This window comes from Rhynchophorus ferrugineus, unplaced genomic scaffold (genome assembly GCF_030347505.1).
Source record: "Rhynchophorus ferrugineus isolate W39M unplaced genomic scaffold, kcgeb_rfMv2 rfM7, whole genome shotgun sequence".
NCBI lineage: Eukaryota > Metazoa > Arthropoda > Insecta > Coleoptera > Curculionidae > Rhynchophorus > Rhynchophorus ferrugineus.
In genome coordinates, this window is record NW_027472586.1 from 30785223 (window position 1) to 30805427 (window position 20205).

The 20205-nt window shown below is 32.2% G+C and overlaps 4 protein-coding genes across 7 annotated transcripts in view; 2 read left to right on the forward strand and 2 right to left on the reverse strand.

Annotated features, from left to right (window-relative positions):
* The window catches only part of Elk (Eag-like K[+] channel), a 348673-nt gene extending 344519 nt beyond the window's left edge, over window positions 1–4154 (forward strand). For all 3 annotated transcript variants that reach the window (XM_076409682.1, XM_076409683.1, XM_076409684.1), the window contains exon 16: window positions 3439–4154. In XM_076409682.1, coding sequence (XP_076265797.1) covers window positions 3439–4017 — 579 coding nt within the window. In that variant the 3' untranslated portion in view covers window positions 4018–4154. The remainder of the gene's footprint in view (window positions 1–3438) is intronic.
* Window positions 4155–10636: 6482 nt separating this feature from the next.
* On the reverse strand, window positions 10637–12887 carry ERp44 (Endoplasmic reticulum protein 44). The gene is made up of 6 exons (XM_076410306.1): window positions 12697–12887; window positions 12458–12533; window positions 12037–12399; window positions 11680–11909; window positions 11388–11547; window positions 10637–11334 (listed from the first exon to the last, which is right to left on the reverse strand). The coding sequence occupies exons 1-6, from the start codon at window positions 12742–12744 to the stop codon at window positions 11009–11011; spliced, it is 1203 nt and encodes a 400-aa protein (XP_076266421.1). The 5' UTR covers window positions 12745–12887; the 3' UTR covers window positions 10637–11008.
* A 123-nt stretch (window positions 12888–13010) lies between these two features.
* LOC143200051 (uncharacterized) lies at window positions 13011–14160 on the reverse strand. 2 transcript variants are annotated; one of them, XM_076410307.1, is made up of 3 exons: window positions 14002–14160; window positions 13363–13488; window positions 13011–13310 (listed from the first exon to the last, which is right to left on the reverse strand). In XM_076410307.1, the coding sequence occupies exons 1-3, from the start codon at window positions 14048–14050 to the stop codon at window positions 13024–13026; spliced, it is 462 nt and encodes a 153-aa protein (XP_076266422.1). In that variant the 5' UTR covers window positions 14051–14160; the 3' UTR covers window positions 13011–13023. The 2 variants fall into 2 exon arrangements, with proteins under 2 accessions (XP_076266422.1, XP_076266423.1); XM_076410308.1 differs by lacking the exon at window positions 14002–14160 and adding an exon at window positions 13546–13631.
* A 441-nt stretch (window positions 14161–14601) lies between these two features.
* LOC143200071 (glutathione S-transferase LANCL1) lies at window positions 14602–18293 on the forward strand. Its single transcript, XM_076410335.1, has 7 exons — window positions 14602–15155; window positions 15214–15359; window positions 15498–15645; window positions 15697–15917; window positions 15965–16076; window positions 16142–16288; window positions 16342–18293. Exons 1-7 carry the CDS (start codon window positions 14892–14894, stop codon window positions 16522–16524), a joined length of 1221 nt encoding a protein of 406 aa, XP_076266450.1. The 5' UTR covers window positions 14602–14891; the 3' UTR covers window positions 16525–18293.
* Window positions 18294–20205: the final 1912 nt, after the last annotated feature.

A 20205-nucleotide genomic window follows, 5' to 3' on the forward strand; every position in this document is an offset into this window, starting at 1 on the left:
TCGAAGCCCAATTCATGGATTTTTGCCATCGTTTTCACTGACACGGTGCATTGTCTTAGTGAAGCAGCACTTTCTTTTTCTTCAAATGCGGCCGTTTTTCGGCGATTTCGTCCATCAAACGGTCCAATAACGCTATGTAATAGTCGCTGTTGATAGTCCTTCCTATTTCAAGGTAGTCAATGAAAATTATTCCATACGCATTCCGAAAATACAGACGCCATAACCTTGCCAGCCGACTGTTGCGTTTTCCCACAATTTGGAGCGGGTTCATCGTATGCAGATGATGGAGCCATGTTTCATCCATTGTCATATATCGACGCAAAAACTCAGGTTTATTACGCTTGATCATCTTCAAACAATGCTCCGAATCATCAACTCATCGTTGTTTTTGGTGAAAAGTGAGCTCGCGCGGCACCAACTTTGCACAGAGCTTTCTCATATCCAAGTGTTCATGAATGATATGATGCACACGTTCAGTTGAGATCTTCAAAGTGTCTGCTATTTCACTCAGTTTCAATTTATGGTCATTCAAAATCATTTTGTGGATTGTTTAAATGTTTTCGTCGGTAACAACCTCTTTTGGGCGTCCATTGCGTTTATCGTCTTCGGTGCTCATTTGATCACGTCTAAACTTAGTATACCAATCCTTGGTGGTTGATTTTCCTAGGGCAGGGTCCAGAAACTGGGCATCAAGCGAGGTTTTTCTTCAACTGTATTTTTCCCTTCAAAAAGCAATATAATATCAACACGCGAAATTCCTTTTTATCCATTTTTTTCAAAATAAAATAACAAAAGTTGCATCACTCAAAATGCTATAATTTACAAACTAATCATCCACAGCTATCAAATTTATACGATTCCTTGAGCCTACCGATTTGAGTGTTAGGGCTAACTAAAAAACATATGGATTTATTTCTAGTAGTGCCATCTATGTGTCAGGTCGGGGACTTTTCAATTGACCTGTTATTTGCTTCTGTGTTCACATCTGCAATGTTTTTCATGGTGGTTACATCTGTAAAAAATGTATGTATCTTTGGATTATATACTCAAAAGCTCATGGTTTCTGTATAACTTCCTTCCAAAATACATTTTGAAGCCTCCTTGTCCCATTTCTATAGTTATTCTTTAGGAACGTGAACCATAACTGATTTACAAAGTATTCATAGGTTTTTAATTGCACACACTCTCCCTGTCCAAAGCTCATATGGATTTTAATTAAGTCCAGAGGGAAGCGATCTGTTTCGTTGGTAAACGGCCAGATGAGCTTCAGCACAGAGCTTCTCCAATTATGCCTCAAATTACATACGTTTGTCATTTTCGACCAGATGAATCATACTATTTGATATCAAGCATTTCTCAAACTTCTTACGGCAATATCCTCTGTTCATTCTAGAACTTGACCTTTCGTTTTTAAGAAATGTATAAGATTCATACAGCTAAAATCGTTCTCAAAAGTTGTCTGCTGGTTAAGGTGCCCAAAACGGCAAACTTCCCCTGTATTGTCTATTGCTGACTATAAACACTTATCAGCCTTCAATGAATTGGGTTTGTAGACTCCTCTTTGCAAATCTGCTGTCCCAACCAACCTTCTGTTTGCTGAATATCTAAAAACCATTATTCAAAAACGTCACAGCGTATCCGTTGACTAACTGATAACAAATTTGTAGAAACCGTGTGTACCGGAAAGTCATTGCCGTTTTTTTTTCGAAATCAAAACCATTCATCGAGATATTTTCTAACTTCTTCGAAATTGGCAAAGTGATGCAAGCGCGTATCCCATTGGTACAAAAAATGGATAGTCGGACGAGACAAAGTTTGAAGAGTACGGCAGGTTCGATAATATGTCACATCTAAGTACTTCCAACGCCTTCTTATGGTTTTGCCTTATAAGACGCGTTATCATGATGTAAAATCACATTACCGTGTTTTCGGACCCATTCTGGACGTTTTTTCGATCAATGCACGGCTCTAATTGAAATTTTGTTGATAACTATTACTATTACACTAGGTTTCAATAATTTGTAATACATCACACCATTCTGTTTCCATCAAACGCAGAGCATTGTCTTACGACCAAAACGACTTGGCCCTTCTTGAGCCACGTTTAACCCTTCTGAAAATTGTTTTTGAGTTTGGGATGGGCCTTGATCCAATAACTCTTGCAGTTTCGCATATTGAAACTTTTTCAGCCTATCAGAACATTCTATGTCTTGCACTTCGAAATCATCACTTTTGAATTTTCGAAACCATGCTTTACGTGTTCCTAATATTAAAGCACGCTCACCGTAAGTGTCTACCATCTATGATTTTCGACGGTTTTTTTCTATTGGTTAAATAAGAAAAGTAATGCTGCAAATGCACGTTTTCCGACACTAAACTTGACATATTCAAAGAGGTGTAAATCTATGACGGTGTTAGTTAATAATATGAATAAAATGACATAATAATACATTCTTAAGACTAGCGATATCTGTTAGAAAAACCGCAAATGACTTTCCTACATATGGTAAATTTGGAACATATAATATCTTTTTAACAGTAACTTCGTACTTGTCTGGTCCAACAACTATCATTAGATTTGTATCCCCTGAAAAAGAAAATTTGTTTCATTGAACAACTATTGGGGTCTGAATGTTTTAAACCCAGTCTTTGATGGCAGTTAGACGTACATTCACAGCAAAGTCTATATACACATTTAATTTACTAAATGACTTATTCAAAAAGACGAAAGAATTTTCGTCTCGCCATCGTATTTCTCCTTGTTGAAGCATTTATTCTTGAAGCGTCCGATTTCTTTACATGTGTAATACTTGCTTGCCCCATTTTCGACGTACTTCTTAAGTTCTGTCCTGTTTCAACGTATACATAACTTGTAAGTAACAAAATCAGGTTTCTTAACAGGCCAATCTTCCTTGTGAATCATTTATCGTTAAAGAAAGTCTTCAGCTTGTTCCACAGCTGCATAGTCGTTTTTTGCTTCTCTTATATAGAGGTAACATGCAAAGAAGCGTCGATTGTTAAAATTAGATTTTCTTTGACCTTGGCGTCATCTTCTTATACAACTATTAATACCCAGGTAAATAACCCTTCATCGTAATTTTCTCCTCGGTTCAGTCTTGGAGCATTAACGATGTAGTAAGTAACCATTCTTGTGCAAGAATTGAATTATTTCAAAATTATACTAGCGAAGAAAAAACGTGTTATCAAACATTTAGAGGTTAGCGTGGGTTTACAAATAATTTCCAACTGGGACCATAACCTATTCCAATTAAGCACTTTTGCCTAATTTCCGGCATAGACTGACTTTGTTTACATTATATATATTATAGAAAAAGGAATACAAATGTAGCGCTGATGCTGACATCTCTTGTACGCTAATGCTACTAACCCAATTATAGATATGATTGTGCAATAATAATAACGCGATTCTGTTTGTAGGTGAGAAACGCCATCCAAGCACTTCAGGAGATGGCCACTCCATCATCCGGACACGGTTCTGTCCATTATTCGGCCCATTCCAACCCAAACATAGCTGACTTCCGATATTCCTCCTCTGTCCTGGCTAGGAGCAACTCCCACCCACCCGAGATGTTCTGTTGGGAAGGCCCGCCGCCCCCTTCACCCCGACCGATAATCTCCATCACCCTGGCCGAGAAGGAAACGCAGACAGATAACGAGGAACTCCTCAGGAATCTAGCCATGGACAATCCGAAGATGGTCCTGGAGATGCTGGGCTTAGACCCCGACAAGGTACTGAACAAGGTCAATTTGAAAAAGAGTCACAGCAATCCGGAATACACCTGTCGAAGCGATAAACTATTGGAGAAGAACTCCGTAGGGGTCTCGAAGAATGAGTGCAGCATAGCCGTAGAAGAGGAGAGTGAGGACGACTACGAACACACGCCTTTCTTGTGGAATCAACAGGGTAACAACGGGAAAAGGGTGCAGATATTCGAGAATATAAACCTGGGGAGGGGTCCAGGTGTGATAAAGTATAGGAAAAGTATCGATAGCTAAACAGAAATGTGACTGAGTCATTGTATGTCTTAATATGCTAATATATCGCAAAAAACTAATTTCTCCATTTTCGTCGTATATCTTGGGTTGCCTATCAACAACTTTTTTCAACTATAAATAAATTGCAACATATCTAAACTGCCAAAATATTATTCTCTTTTAATTAGAGTATATATACACTATAAATATTATTATATTAAGACATTGTTAGAGTAAAATTGATAAACGAGCACACTTTTTTAACTGACATTATTTTTATAACCTCAACATTTTTTCACGAAGAAAAATAGATCCAAATTACCGAACACCCGTCCCCGATGGTGATGACTTAACGTCAAATTTAGACGATAATAAACGTGTACTGTTGTCAATAACACATACGAGACCAGTCAATATATAATTACAGAAATACGCCGCAGAGAGTAGACAAAATAACTATAATAGCTGAAACAATGAAATTAAACGCAAATAATTGAGTCCTATTTCATTTTAATTAAGTTAAGCAACTAGAAATACAATGTTGCTACGGACGTATGTTCCAATTACCTTTATGTTGTGTCCTTATAGCTCCAAACAAACGATGATATTATAACCATATTTATAAGGCCTTTAGGGAGACTTGGAAAGTTGTTTCGTTTTATGCGATGCTATCAATTTCCTTTATATGACTGATCCTTTATAATAATGAAACCACAAGAAGATAAAAATTGTAGTCATTTTGCTTCTCTCTCTGACAATTCTAGAGGTTCTCACAGGAATTGAATCAAAAGCTTTTGTAAGAGCCTCGCATCGATTATGTAACAAATGGAATTCTAAATTAATTGACGTTCACTAATGATACGAGTTGTATATAAGAAAATATGTATAATTTTCGAATAACTATTGTGTAAATATATGTAACAAATTTTAAAGTTGTAACTAATTTATTATATTCTTCCTTTCTCTTGGGATGCTGTATCATATTTGTTGTAAATATATGAGAAGTTATTTAACAACATAAGCAAGCATATCATGTGATTGATCTACGAAGGTAGTGCCTCTATTGTGATGTTTATAAATATCTGTCCCGTATTATTTTTATTATTATTGTAATATCAATATGATATGAAATAAAGTCAATGTAGTAGTAACTTTATAAGGTATTCGGTTCATGATAATTCTGTGAATAATATTTATATATATTTTAGACTATTCTAATGACATTCCATTCTTCATTGTGTCGACAATTTGTTGCTATAAAATATTGTTATGGTACATGTATGTTTCTTTTTAAAATGAATAAATGAAAACCGATACCCTTAATTGTTTTATTTGTAACTTGACGACCCGACGAACTTCGCATCACCTACATCTGTTATGTAAATATTTTCCAACAATAACGACAATACCGGCAGGTGCTTTGTCAGGTCTGATGACGATATTATGGCTGTCAAATGGTATCCGATCCAATGCTATTTTCGAACATTTTTACTAAACAGTTGTTCTGATGAAGAAACACTTATAGTTCTTGGATAATAGTTCGCTGATTGTGAGCACAACGCCTACAATTTCCGTATCCGGATATGACGTCAAAACATCACAATGTTGCTGCATCAACTCTGAGTTTTAGTTTATTTTGGGCTTTGACATATAATAAAATTCTAGTCGAAGTAAAATAATAAAACAAACATGTTATCAAATATATCTAATGCATATATTATCGCATAATTTAAACTACAGTTAATTATACAGCCACAGTAGTTTAAAGGTTAGAGTTATTTTATTACATTTACATCACGCCACCCATGACGTAGAATTCTAGGCGCTTTTTTATGTAGTGGTATCCCCCTGAAGTCCTAATCCACCTAATTTAGTCCTTGTTTCCTTCAGTGGTGTGTTTCCTTGTCAAGTAATTTTGATATCACTGTATTTTCGTTTTCGTTTGTATTTTTATTACTACCTATCACTGAATTATCCGTAATGTATTTCCCATATCTACAAAATAGTTAGTAATTATCATCTCCCTGAATGCTCCTCATATGTTCTAACCTAATGCTCATGTATAACTCTGAACACTTACACACATACTTACGCACATAAATTATTCACGCACTACAATACAATTTCCTACATTTATCGTATATTAATTATATACTCACCTTTAGTTCGTTCCACTGTCATCACCCTGTCTTGGAAATTTTTAGCAATAATAAACTCTCATTCAGAGAAGTTAATTCAAGTGAATAACTAAGCTGTTGATTTCCAATATATCTAACATTTGTTCACGATTTCATCTTTGGAAGAAATTTCTTCTTCAATATGTCTGATCGAGTTCATCCAAATCAAAGGTTTTATTAACCATTTCAACTCAACATTTCTAAGAAGAATAAGAACAATATATCTGCAATGAACTACTAATAATTGTTATGGCCAATAATACCTAATCAATTGTTATTCTAACGTTTACCTTTATCCATCAAGTTTAATTTCTTACCATGAGTGACCCAAAGTCCCATTCTGAAATAACCATGTCTCATTTAAGACATAAATTGTAATAATAAGTCTTCCATGATTTTATTTTATGCTTTTAAAAATCGTATTATTTTAAAAAGCAATGTCTGGAAGTCCCATTAGATTTCTTCCTGGATTATCTTTACATCTTTTAAATCCTATATTACTTAACAGTATACGAAGGGATGTCCTACATGCCTCAGAATCTATATCTTATAGCTCTAAGCTATCTATATATACTTTCCAGGCAGCTTCCTCTAAAATAATTGTATGACATTATGTTAATATTGAAAAAACTACTCAATGTTTATACAAGCTGATCTTGACTCGCTTCGTATGAGGACCGTTTCTTTTCGGTCAATCCAAAATTATATTTTCCATTTTTTAGATATTTTAGTGACCTTGTCCATACTAATATTCAGTGCAGCAGCAACACGCTAAAGATAATTTTAAGAAAACCGTTGTAACTTAGTATTTAGCAGTAAATATATTTGCCCCTCTAATGAATTTTACTGGCAAGGGTCCCCATTACCTTGTTCGTGTCCGAAGTAACTAATTAGAGTCGCAATCTGTTCTGCCTGGAGTTTGAAAGCAGCAATTTGCAGCGATTTGAAATTTATTAAACAAGCAAAGCGTTAAAACGTTTGCCGGTTTATAACCTATACTTGTTATAACTAATATTTTGAAGAATTTTGCAGAGATTTGACAACCGGGCGGGTTTTACAGGCTCATTCGTTTACCTGTTCGAACGTATCAGACAGCATTATATCTCTTTTTAACAGGAATTAAATGAGAAGGAAAATATTGTCTGATTATAAAACGAACTTACAAATTACGGCAGGCAATACGTTAAATATTTTGATGATGTGAGTTCACTGCTTCTTTGGACAGAGTATAGTTAAAAATTGATGACCTTCATCTGGTAGAAGTAACAGCGTCCCTAGTAAATAATAATCTTGTCCTTGAATCTTCAATACTTTAAGAATTTCTTATATTATTTTACAACAAATACTACAATTAGTTTGTGAATTATCACATTTTGAGTGAAGCAACTTTTGTTGAACGTATCATTCACGAATATTTCGGGTATGAGAAAGTTTTCTGTAAAGTGGTTGCGGCGTGAGCTCATTTTTGACTAAAAACAACGACCAGTTGATAATTCGGAGCAGTGTTTGAAGATGATCAAGCGTAATAAACCCGAGTTTTTGCGCCGATATGTGACTATGGATGAAACATGGCTCTATCATTTCACTCGTGGACTGCAAACGATGAACCCGCTCCAAAACGTGGAAAAACGCAACAGTCGGCTGGCAAGGTTATGGCGTCTGATGTTGGGATGCGCATGGAATAATTTTCACTGACTACATTGAAAAAGAAAGGACCATCAACAGCGACTATTACATAACGTTATTGGGCCGTTTAAAGGACGAAATCGCCGAAAAACGGACGCATTTAAAGAAAAAGAAAGTGCTGCTTCACCAAGACCATCGACCACCAGATACAAAGTGTCACAAGTCTGTGAAAACGATGGCAAGAATCCATGAATTGAGCTTCGAATTGCTTCCTCGTCCACCGTATTCTCCAGATCTTGCCCCCAGCGACTATTTCCTGTTCTTAGATCTCAAAAGAATGCTCGTTTTTCCTCGATTGAAGAGGTGATCGCCGAAACTGATGTCTATTTTGAAGCAAAGAACAAATCGTACTACAAAAATGATATCGAAAAGTTGAAGTGTCGCTGTAATCAGTATATCACCATTGAAGGGAATTATGTTAACTAAAAAAAACTAATCAAAAAAATTTGTTTTACTATGGTAGACCGGGGACTTTTCAATTGATCTGTTATTATACTTTAGATTGTTGGCTAAAACGTAGTTAGAATTATTTCCCACTCAGAAACTAATGAGCGAGATAGCTCTGGTGGTGGAACCAGTTAAATAATTAACAAAATATTTGTTGATTAAAATGAAGAAACCAGACAGAAGTTGTAAATATAACAGGAATATAACAGGAATGTAAATATAACAGGATAAGTGTAAATTAAGTAAAAGTAAATTATTAGCAAGAAGTAAATTTAAATGTGATTTATTGGAAATAGATATATGCGAAAATGTTAAAGGAAGAAAGGCGAAGAAAGGTGTAGAGGGAGAGAGTCATCAAGTAAAATAAAAACTGGAGAATGAAATATTTTTTAAATGTATTTATTACCCTTAGAGTTTCAACAATCTGCCCAATAGGAAATAATAAGTATTTTTATCATAATTGCATGTATATCACTTCAGTGAGTGATCTGTGTAAAATATATTTTTTTTAAATCTTGCTCTAATGTTTTAGCCTGTGCGCTTCGCTGTTTTCATTCACAGTTCATTGGGATGCACTGGTACTCTTTCGAAGTACTTAACACTAAAACTTACACTAACGAAATATCATGCATATACTGTAACACGTAACACTTTGTTTTCAAACCGTTGAATGACAGCTATATCAGATTTGCAAGTACTCCATGGATGGATTCCATAGGTCCAATTAGGCCTAAGTATTGATTTCAACAATATTTTGTATATAATATGGGGGTTGGGAATTACTAATCCTCGTCGCTCTACCGACCATAACAATCAGCGGTGATTTTTAATAAAACAAAAAAAGTAAACTGTCTAATTGTGAGATAAGATTCTGTTAGCTAAAAGTGTAACGTTCTGTAAAGCAGAACTGTCTTGAATAAGAAATACATAATTATATTCACTATACTTGATTCATACATTTATCAGATAACAGCAGAGAAAACAAATGAACATATCTGTATTAATATATATCTGCAAATATATCTTCAGTCACTTATAGATGATATATTACTTCATTTTAAAATAAATAACTCAAGATTGACACTTATTATTTCTCAACGGTATCTAGATTATCAATCAACAAACTAAAACTTCAAATTAGCTAGACGTCATTATATTACTTCATTTTAAAATAAAGAACTAAAGATTGATACTTTTATTATTTCTCAACGGTATCTAGATTATCAATCAACAAACTAAAACTTCAAATTAGCTAGACGTCATTATATTACTTCATTTTAAAATAAAGAACTAAAGATTGATACTTTTATTATTTCTCAACGGTATCTAGATTATCAATCAACAAACTAAAACTTCAAATTAGCTAGACGTCATTATATTACTTCATTTTAAAATAAAGAACTAAAGATTGATACTTTTATTATTTCTCAACGGTATCTAGATTATCAATCAACAAACTAAAACTTCAAATTAGCTAGACGTCATTATATTACTTCATTTTAAAATAAAGAACTAAAGATTCATACTTTTATTATTTCTCAACGGTATCTAGATTATCAATCAACAAACTAAAACTTCAAATTAGCTAGACGTCATTATATTACTTCATTTTAAAATAAAGAACTAAAGATTGATACTTTTATTATTTCTCAACGGTATCTAGATTATCAATCAACAAACTAAAACTTCAAATTAGCTAGACGTCATTATATTACTTCATTTTAAAATAAAGAACTAAAGATTGATACTTTTATTATTTCTCAACGGTATCTAGATTATCAATCAACAAACTAAAACTTCAAATTAGCTAGACGTCATTATATTACTTCATTTTAAAATAAAGAACTAAAGATTGATACTTTTATTATTTCTCAACGGTATCTAGATTATCAATCAACAAACTAAAACTTCAAATTAGCTAGACGTCATTATATTACTTCATTTTAAAATAAAGAACTAAAGATTGACACTTTTATTATTTCTCAACGGTATCTAGATTATCAATCAACAAACTAAAACTTCAAATTAGCTAGACGTCATTATATTACTTCATTTTAAAATAAAGAACTAAAGATTGACACTTTTATTATTTCTCAACGGTATCTAGATTATCAATCAACAAACTAAAACTTCAAATTAGCTAGACGTCATCATATTACTTCATTTTAAAATAAAGAACTAAAGATTGATACTTTTATTATTTCTCAACGGAATCTAGATTATCAATCGACAAACTAAAACTTTAGATTAGCTAAACGTCACTCAGTTTACTGGCTTCATTCTAAAACATAAGGATTTTTTCAGCTCCTTTAAAATTTAAAAAATTCGTATATTTATGACAATCGTTTTATTTCAAAAAGAAATCATAAGTATTTACAATGCAACCATTAATAACAAAATATAATCACGATCAAGGCAACAAAATAACTTTTAAAAAGGTAAAATGTATAATAATAAAACCGAATTTTAAAATCATAATCTGTTGAAGAATAAGCTAAAATATTTCAATAATATACAAATCACAATCGACAAATAAATAGTTTTTTTATGAACTACATTCATGTAAAAAAATTAACTGGCCAGTTTGTTTGTAGTGGTGGTGGTGGTAGTGTTATGGATAACTGCCAGAAAATACACCGAAAGAAGTGATGTAGTTTGCACCTTTTGAATTTTATGGTTCTTTATCACTTTTTTGGTAGTTTTTACAATTCGTCCCTTAATAGAGTGTAACGGTTCTTTGAAGGAGCCAATTTTTTGAAGGTACTTTCTGGTGGTTTCGTAGGCTGTTTCTCCGTTTCGCTGTCGGTGTCCGGCCCGTAATGGAACTCACGATGGAGCTTGCCTGAATACAGGTCCTGGATGAACTGTTTCAGTTTGCCAGGTGTCTCGATATCCTGATAATTACGGAAGAGATACATGTGCCGAAAACTGTCGATCGCTATAAGGGGCAAGTCCTGTTCACTTTTACCCAGATGGTGTAAGGGATGAGCGAATTTTTGCCCATCCGCGGTTAAAAAGTTTATTGACTCTGAAACAACATTACTTTGTTACTATGAACTTGTCTCGTAAAAAAAAACTTACGTTTTTCTGATAACAATTCATTTTTCACTACATCATTGAATTTTTTTATACTCTCCTTATCATCGGGAGAGTGGAACAGAATTAAAAAGGGTAGACCTTCTTCCGTGAGTTCTTCTGCGTTCTCAAATGTAATTTCCCTGATAAGTGGAACGCATTTATCCTACAGAAAAAAACGCGACTTCAAATTTTATTTATATTGTCAAATATTATAATGTTATCGCGAGTGCAACAACGAAAGTAACGGGTGCAAACGAACATCACGATTAAAAGTAAAGATAACAAAAATTAGTACCTGAACCCAAACATGTAACTCATCGAAATTTGTTAAAGAACCTGGATAGGTTTCATCCAAATCAGTGGACCGATCCTTATCGGGTCGGAAAACGATAATGGGCGTACCAGGCGGGTGCATCTGACGAGACGCTTCTTCAAATCCAACATGGAATTGACAATCATCCTTTAAATTTGTAGCAACCCTCCTGAATATATTATATTCTGGTTGATCCCGCCTATCAAAATAACCTTGCAAAATAAATAAATAAATATTATTCATATACCACAGATAATGATTCTGAATGATAAACACTTACTGTAGTTAAACAATATCATATTTATTCTAAAAATATCTGTAAATTTATACTAAACTCACCTATAATAATTCTTTTGTTGGATTCCAATTTCCCCAATTCGGATAACTGTTTGAACTCTTTTACAGGATCTTCCAACTGTTTTTTTATAAAGGTGGTGAAAGCTTCTACTGACCTCTGTCCTCTATATTCTCGTTTGGCTGGTGAACCATTTCTTAATAGCTTTAAAGTTGGATATTTTGTAATATGAAACCTGGAAGCTATTGAACTCTCCTTGTCACAGTCAACTTTTCCCATCACCACTTTGCCAGCCTCTGGAAACTCTTTCTTTATCGCATCAGCTGCCTCATCAAATATCGGCATTAACATATTACTAAACCTACACCAGTCTGCATAGAAATTTATGAAAACCAGTTCGTTTGAAGCTAAAATGAATAATGGTCATCATTGTATGTTAATTGGATTTATATGAAATTAACACACCTATAGTTGTATCAAAACTTTGTTGATCAAGCTGGACAGATTCACTGTCTGTAGGTTGATAAAATGTGCATGTAATCTGAAAAACAATTTCAAAAATTAGGTTATGAATTCAATGAAGCACCTTAATATATACAAGCAGCTCACACAAAGCTAAGAAAAAAGGTACAAAGTTGAAATTCAAACGAATATATGAATTTTCACTTAAAAATTGAATCGTGGCACAACAACCGGACACTTACCGTTAAAAATAATAGGTATTGCAAGTGTGGACTTATAAATTGAACCATTTTGTATATTTACTCTAGAAGTGCTTAAAGTCTAACTATTTAGTTATTTACAAAACTAATTAACAACAGAGTTAGCCCGGTTGAACCTGAATTTCCTTAAAAACTTATGATAAACTAAACATCCGAAATTTCAAGGTAACGTCATCTTGACAGGTTGACGCGAGCGCGATCTAACCGCGACGTTGATAACAACGAAAGGGACAGTGTCGTTTATCGAATTGTCTGTTCTAAACATAGTTACACAGGAAACTAATAAAAACAACTGAAAATATTAATGATTTATTTTTTGAAATTAGTATCTGTATCACTCATTACATATGGAGGTATAAAGTCTCTAATAACACTAATAATACAAATAAATATGATAGCTAGAAATAATAGAAAGGAAGATGGTCTAGTAACGGACTGGTTGTTTTTGTTACAGCCATTTCCTTTACAGCATGATGTGCACATATAATCTTCTTTGCTTCTATCGCAGTTCATGCCTAAACCTTTAGCCGCCATCTCGTCATCAAATAAACAAGGAGCTAGACCGCATTCCCGTCTTACTTCCAATCCAGTAACCTCTGAAAATAAATACACTGATTAAAAAATTGTCATTTATTTTTCAATACATACTTGATTTTGTAATGTGAATGGCACATCGATCGTATCTTGATGAACAAGGTTTTAAATCTTCCAGTCCACATTCAGCTTCGGTCGGTTTAACGCATTGATAGCAACTCAAATTCGAGCTTGAGGAAACTAAAAGAATATTTAATTACAACAACTTTGAATGTACATAATGTATTTTGTACAAACATAATGAACTAAACCATAACATTTTAAATGCAAAATGTATAAAAAATTTAAAATTGGATTATCACTATTGCTTTTGAAATAAAAAAAGATGAAAATTGATGTCATATTACACGAAGAGAAATGGGAAAAAATGTAATTTGCGACAGTCTGCTGTGCTGCAGTATGGGATCAATAATATCCCGCGACCCTTCCTGTTCACAATTTTATCCCAAGCTGGCTATAAATAGAATTTTCTTAAATTTTTTTTACTATATATATTTCTTTGTTTATAAATACATTTTTAGTCTATATTTGAACTATAAAGTGTATGATTATTTTTTATTCAACAGATAATCAAAAATAATAAACAAATTTACAATTACACATTTTATTATATGTATATAAGAAATTACTACATCTTAATTAATTTAATTAATAGTTTGATATAAATTAAGTAAGATATGTGAAAAAACTTACCATAAACTATAACGGAAAATAAAGTCACACAAATACAGATTATCTGCATTTGATTTAGTTTTTAAAAATTTAGTTCAAATAAGGAATAATATTTTATATACACTCCCACTCACAATATCAATAGGTAACCAGAATATACGGAAATCGGAAAAACACATGCAGATTTCTGGATCCGGTGGAGTTTTAGCACAAGAGCGTAAAAATGGATAGGGAATTTTGAAAATCTCTAGATAATGATGCAAGGATTTGATAATTACCTTAGAATATATTTATTAAATAAATTGTATTATCAATATTTATCACTAAAATCTATCCCTGCATTTATGGTAAATAAATAAATCATATGACTCTAAATCACTAAGTTGAGTAAGGCATTCCAGATAATTTAAGACGAAAACTCCCTGGATACGGAACAATCAAAAGGCAGAGACATCTATTTTCAATAATTCCTGTTAGGGATCTACAGCAGCCTTGATTGACCTTACTTGTTATTACTACTATTCACTAGATGTCGCTTATCTATCTATCAATGTGTAAATCATTCATTTATTTGTCAAATCACTAAATCATTATTATTCACTACATTATTTGCTAATTATTTTTGAAAAGATGTGTCAAATTAAACACATAAAAACATTAAAACAAATTATCTTATCCTAAATGAGTAATCGTGGATGTATTTTAATTATATATTGAATGTCTTTATATTATAAATACAAACTTACAAAAATGTATGACGTCATCTCGACTTGAAGTGATTAAATATTTGAAAGTGCTTAGAGTAGTGTTCACATTTTATTTGACAATTGTGGGTTTATTATTAAAATATATGTTTTTAAATAGTAAGCCGGTTTATAAATAAATTAAAGTTCATAACTATAGAGTTTATCATGGAGAATACTAATCCTATAACAGAAAAATATCATTTTAAAAACGACTATGATGATTATACCGAACACAATGCCAAACCGCACATTGAAAATAAATCTATTAGTGCCCAAAGTCAAATTGCTTCAAGATTGAACTTTAAATGGGATTCAACACTGAAGGAATTACAGCATTGGTCATCTAGTGATTATTCTGTTTATACTGGGACTTCAGGTGTAGGGTTATTGTTGTTGAAAAAAGCGCCAGATGATAAACGAAATTTACGAGTAAATAAATTACTCTCTGTATACTTTACTCGTTAATATATGATTCTATATATTTTAGAACATACGCAAGAAGTATTTCCAATTAGAACACCTAAAGAACCGCTGCATTACTTTTCTCTGTGGTGACGCGGGGCCTTTGTCTATTGCTGCAGTGATATCTCATAAACTGGAAGATCAGAAAATTTTTGATTTTTGTATTAAAAGGTACATACATATTTAAAGGAACATCAACATTAAAAAAAGCATTTAAATGTCAAAATTTAATTTTTGCAATTACTATATTTTTTAAAAATATTTTAGAATATATATATTTTAACACTATATATTTAACACAATTATTAGATTAACAGCATTCTTAAAAGTTGTGAAGAATACTAGTTCAGATTTACCCAATGAGTATCTTTATGGAAGAACGGGTTACTTATATGCATTGTTATTTGTAAACAAACATGTGTCGCCCCCACCATTTAGTGGCACTGTAATAAGAAGTGTATGAGTTTATGTTTTTGTTTGCAAACATAAAATTAACAAATAATTGTAGGTTATTACAACTATTTTGTCTTGTGGTGAAAATCTGGCTAGACATTTAAAAATGGAAAAGGAATGCCCATTAATGTTCGAATGGCATGAATCAAAATATTTGGGCGCAGCTCATGGAATATCCGGAATAATCTATCTTCTGTTGCAAGCCAAGGAATATCTCCTAGAGGGAGAACTGAATGATTTAATAAAGCCTACTATAGCATATCTTACAACTTTAAGGTAACAGACAAATTCCTTTTTATTGTAATTACATATTAATATTTCAGATTCCCTACGGGTAATTTTCCATCATCGATAGGTCCAGGAAAAAAAGACAAATATGTCCAATGGTGTCATGGGGCTCCAGGATTTCTCTATATGTACTGTGCAGCTTACAGAGTAAAACTTGAAATATGATTTAGATATATATTTAATATTGATACCATATTATATTTTAAACTTAGGTTTTTGGTGATCAACTTTATGTATACAACGCGTTAAAATGTGCGGACATAATATGGTGGAGGGGCTTATTAAAAAAAGGATATAGCCTTTGTCATGGGGTTGCTGGAAATGCATATTGTTTCTTGGAATTGTTTCAGACTACTAAGGTAATATTGGTAAAAAAATGTTTATGTCTATAACCATAATAATTTTTTTATAGGAGGAGAAACATCTGTATCGTGCGATTAAATTTGCAGAGTACTGCCTGGATTACACAGAACAAAGAGAAGAATGCACTCCGGATCGTCCCATGTCATTGTTTGAAGGTATATCTGGTCCCATGTATTTACTTCTAGATATACAGGATCCGATGAATGCAAAATTTCCGGGATTCACTTTGTAATTGCTTTTTTTTTCGTATGATGCTGACAGACTGAAAACTTCGGCTATCGATGATTTTTATTAAATGAGATTAAACGACTCATGTATGTTTGTTAGCTCTCTGAGTTTGCTTTGGTTGTGCTTATCGATGTTATGCACAAGGAGATTCAAAGAGTCTTTTCAACATGAAAAAATACATAAAGCATTAGGTTTTATACTGAGTTTTTAAAATTCTATCTGATTTATGAGTACAATATATCTCGTCACAACAAGGTATTACAGAAATAATTATATAATATTTAAATACTGATCATATTCTAAAATCTGAACCTGCCAATATTTTCATAATATCTCTCTATAACTATGGTCTAGTAACAGAATATAAAATTATTTTGTTACACTATTCATAACTCAGCTTCTTGACCGAATCATATAGTAAAAAGTGGGATGTAGAATATAAAGGATATAAATGTCTAGTCCTAAAGGTCTAAGTAGGCCTTTTCCAGAAGATTATAAACTATCATTAAACGAAAATGTGCCGATAATATAACCTGAATTTTTATATGAATATACCTCGGATTAGTTGTAGATATTCATATGATGTAAACAAATCTATATTTAATTGTTATTAAAATTATGGCAGTGATCAAAGTTGTTGGAATTTTCTTAGATATCCATAAAACTTTTTTCACAGGGTAATACAGCGTTACGCCTAAAAACAATTGACTACCATGAAAATTCGGTCGGATGATATCAAGTCAACATCATCGTACTATAAAGCGCGACTTCTTGATATTGTTCAAGAGTTTGTTTCTCATTTATTCATACTGAGGATTCATACTCATTTCTCATACATTTAAACTCGAGGCACTGGGAATATAAATTGGCCCGGGAATTTGGTTTCTTGGTTTTTTTTTATTGTTTCCACTCATTGTCATTGACGAGGCAAGACTTCTTTAAAATCCGTTAAAATGTAATTGTCATTTCTAAAATATTTTAATACATTTTTACAGTATCATAAAGCATAACTTTAAAAAAATTCAATGACTTTAATCCCGACCTGGATATTAAATAAGTTGAACTTTGGATAGGAGTATTCTTGTATGAAAGTGGTTTATATAGCATATTATAATGTATACGTGTAATATGAATAATAAGTGTTTAGTTGTTTATATCATAAGTATATAAATCAGCTTTAAAACTGTTCATGGACAAGTTAAAATTATCAATAGTGTTTTTGTAATCAGTTAAAACTCGTACGAAAGGTAATGAAGATGTTGGAATATACCTTGTGATACCGGTACGATAGTGCCTTAAAATTAAACGGAACAATTTACGTTATGTTGACTCAATCAAATTAATAATAAAGTTGAATATCAGTTTAACGGGTGCCAAAAAAAAACTTTCACAATGTCCACAATCACGGTTTAGAGTTAATTGTATGATGAATCAAAATTCTGTGCTATTAAATTATTTCAACAATCTTCCATCATCCTGTAACGTTTTGTTCTTCTACTTCCTGATTCTTCCACGTGCAAAATTTCTGTAGTCTTCCTTTATATGAGTTTGATTGCAGCATACAATTATTTAAAATTATTACTTTGTTTACTGTTTGTTTTTTATTCAAAGTATCAGCTGACTTTCTATTTGAACTTATATTTATGGGTATTGATCTTATATATAAGTGTACTTCAGCTATTATATGAATACACCATCATGGTTTATTAGATAGAAAATTGATAACCGTTTATAAATAGCAAGTCTTAATAAAATATTTATTACAAAACAAAACGTCTTTTTATTTTTAAAGTTCCTTAATACCAGGAGAATATATATATATATATATATATATATATATATATATATATATATATACAATATAATAGCAATATACAAAATATGGCGTTAATACCGGGCAGGTTCCTTACAATTTTCAATGATAATAGCACTGTATGCTTACGACCAACTTGCGATTAAACATAAATTCAATTCGTTTGAGAAAATCATGAGGAACCAGAAATTTAAAACAATTGAAAAAAAAACAATAATAGAACAAAATTTTCACAACTTTGGCTGTGCACAAGTAGTTAGTTTTTTTTTATTAAATATATATAATTTCTTTGATATGTAAAAATACATAATTATACATTAAAATACAATATGTACAATGTTTTAAGCCTATCTATAGACCAACAGTTGTTTTATTATACTTACATTGGCATATGAAAACAGTGTCAATCAGTATCAACACAAACCGAATTTTATAGACCGATTTGGTTACATGTTCAGACGCATTAAACTTCATTCTGTTTCTTTTTAACTAAAGTAATGCTAATTAGTAAAATAAGGAAGGAAAATGCTCGAGTTTAAAAGTGATTGTACATTTTTATAAACTGAATTTGACATTACGTTCGACGGTGTTGATGACGTGCATTGGCTGTTTGATTGGAAGGACCATCGGTAATCATTGAATATATACAGATATTATGAATTAACTTTCTATTGCAACCACGAAAAATGATTCTCCCTCCTAGCTTCTTTATTATTGCTCGATTGATTGTTTATTTGTTTGTGGATTTCAAAATTAATTTTTGTCAATGACTTGTCAGGGATTTCCATCACTATCGCATTTTTCTTGATAACCCTAACAATCGTAATGCTGGTAACACAGTCCTGATTCAGGTGTGTTAGAATAGTGTTATATAAATACTGTTAGCGCCTGTAGTTCCATAGCATAGCACAACATTTTGAGTATACATTATTTTGAAACCCAGTGTTTTAATTTTGAAAATTGATATATTTGCATGTGTGAACTGTAACTGGAAAAAGCCAGAGTGATCATTCAACGACTCATCTCAATCGTGGAGGTTAGAGCAAGTTGAAAGATCACTACAGCTGTACATATACATATTTTTCGATGACAGTTCTGTGGTATGGGATCACAATGTAACCGTCGCAAACTAAGGTATCGTTGCCGACAAATGACAATCATTAATAATGAAACAATGGGCCAGACATATATATATATATGAGTATGTCAATGTCAACTTCTTTTGTCACGTCTGGAGGTAATTATAACAGCATCGATATCAGTCTAGTAATTGCTAAGGAAAAAAGAGCAATCTGGCCTAGAAGCAGATATTCCGATGCACACTCTTTTGTTCTGGAGTTTTAGAAAAATAATATCGTAGAAAGCGCGGGATTAAACCAAGATCAAATGTTTCAAAGGTTGGGCTCTTCTGGAACAGTGGGGAAACATTTCAGTAGTGCGTTATATCTACTGACGAATCCTGAGGGTGACTACAGGAATTTTACGAGAAGAGTTAATATACTATAAGAGTTTATAACAAAAATAGTTTTTAAAGATTCCAAATAAACAAAAGGCGCTTTTAATAATATTTTATTTATAAAACTGAATAATAAAAAAAAGAAACAAATTTCAACATATTAAAATATTCAATTTATTTTAATAATTCAACTAATACTTGTAACATCTATTAAATTATAAATCTTATTTACAAATTCGCTAACTACAATATCACTACCAAAAATAGCAATATACAAAATATGGCGTTAATACCGGGCAGGTTCCTTACAATTTTCAATGATAATAGCACTTTACGCTTACGACCAACTTGCGATTAAACATAAATTCAATTCGTTAGAGAAAATCATGAGGAACCAGAAATTTAAAACAACTGAA

Excerpts from the sequence above, each read along its gene's own strand:
- LOC143200051 (XM_076410307.1), bottom strand. The coding sequence starts at position 14,050 with ATGCAGATAATCTGTATTTGTGTGACTTTATTTTCCGTTATAGTTTAT. Across the intron at positions 13,489-14,001 it reads ATTTTCCGTTATAGTTTATG|TTTCCTCAAGCTCGAATTTG; the intron begins GTAAGTTTTTTC and ends ATATTCTTTTAG. Across the intron at positions 13,311-13,362 it reads CATTCACATTACAAAATCAA|AGGTTACTGGATTGGAAGTA; the intron begins GTATGTATTGAA and ends ATTTATTTTCAG.
- ERp44 (XM_076410306.1), bottom strand. The coding sequence starts at position 12,744 with ATGGTTCAATTTATAAGTCCACACTTGCAATACCTATTATTTTTAACG. Across the intron at positions 12,534-12,696 it reads AATACCTATTATTTTTAACG|ATTACATGCACATTTTATCA; the intron begins GTAAGTGTCCGG and ends ATTGTTTTTCAG. Across the intron at positions 11,335-11,387 it reads TGAATTGTTATCAGAAAAAC|AGTCAATAAACTTTTTAACC; the intron begins GTAAGTTTTTTT and ends ATGTTGTTTCAG.
- LOC143200071 (XM_076410335.1), top strand. The coding sequence starts at position 14,892 with ATGGAGAATACTAATCCTATAACAGAAAAATATCATTTTAAAAACGAC. Across the intron at positions 15,156-15,213 it reads ATGATAAACGAAATTTACGA|AACATACGCAAGAAGTATTT; the intron begins GTAAATAAATTA and ends TATATATTTTAG. Across the intron at positions 15,918-15,964 it reads GCATATCTTACAACTTTAAG|ATTCCCTACGGGTAATTTTC; the intron begins GTAACAGACAAA and ends TTAATATTTCAG.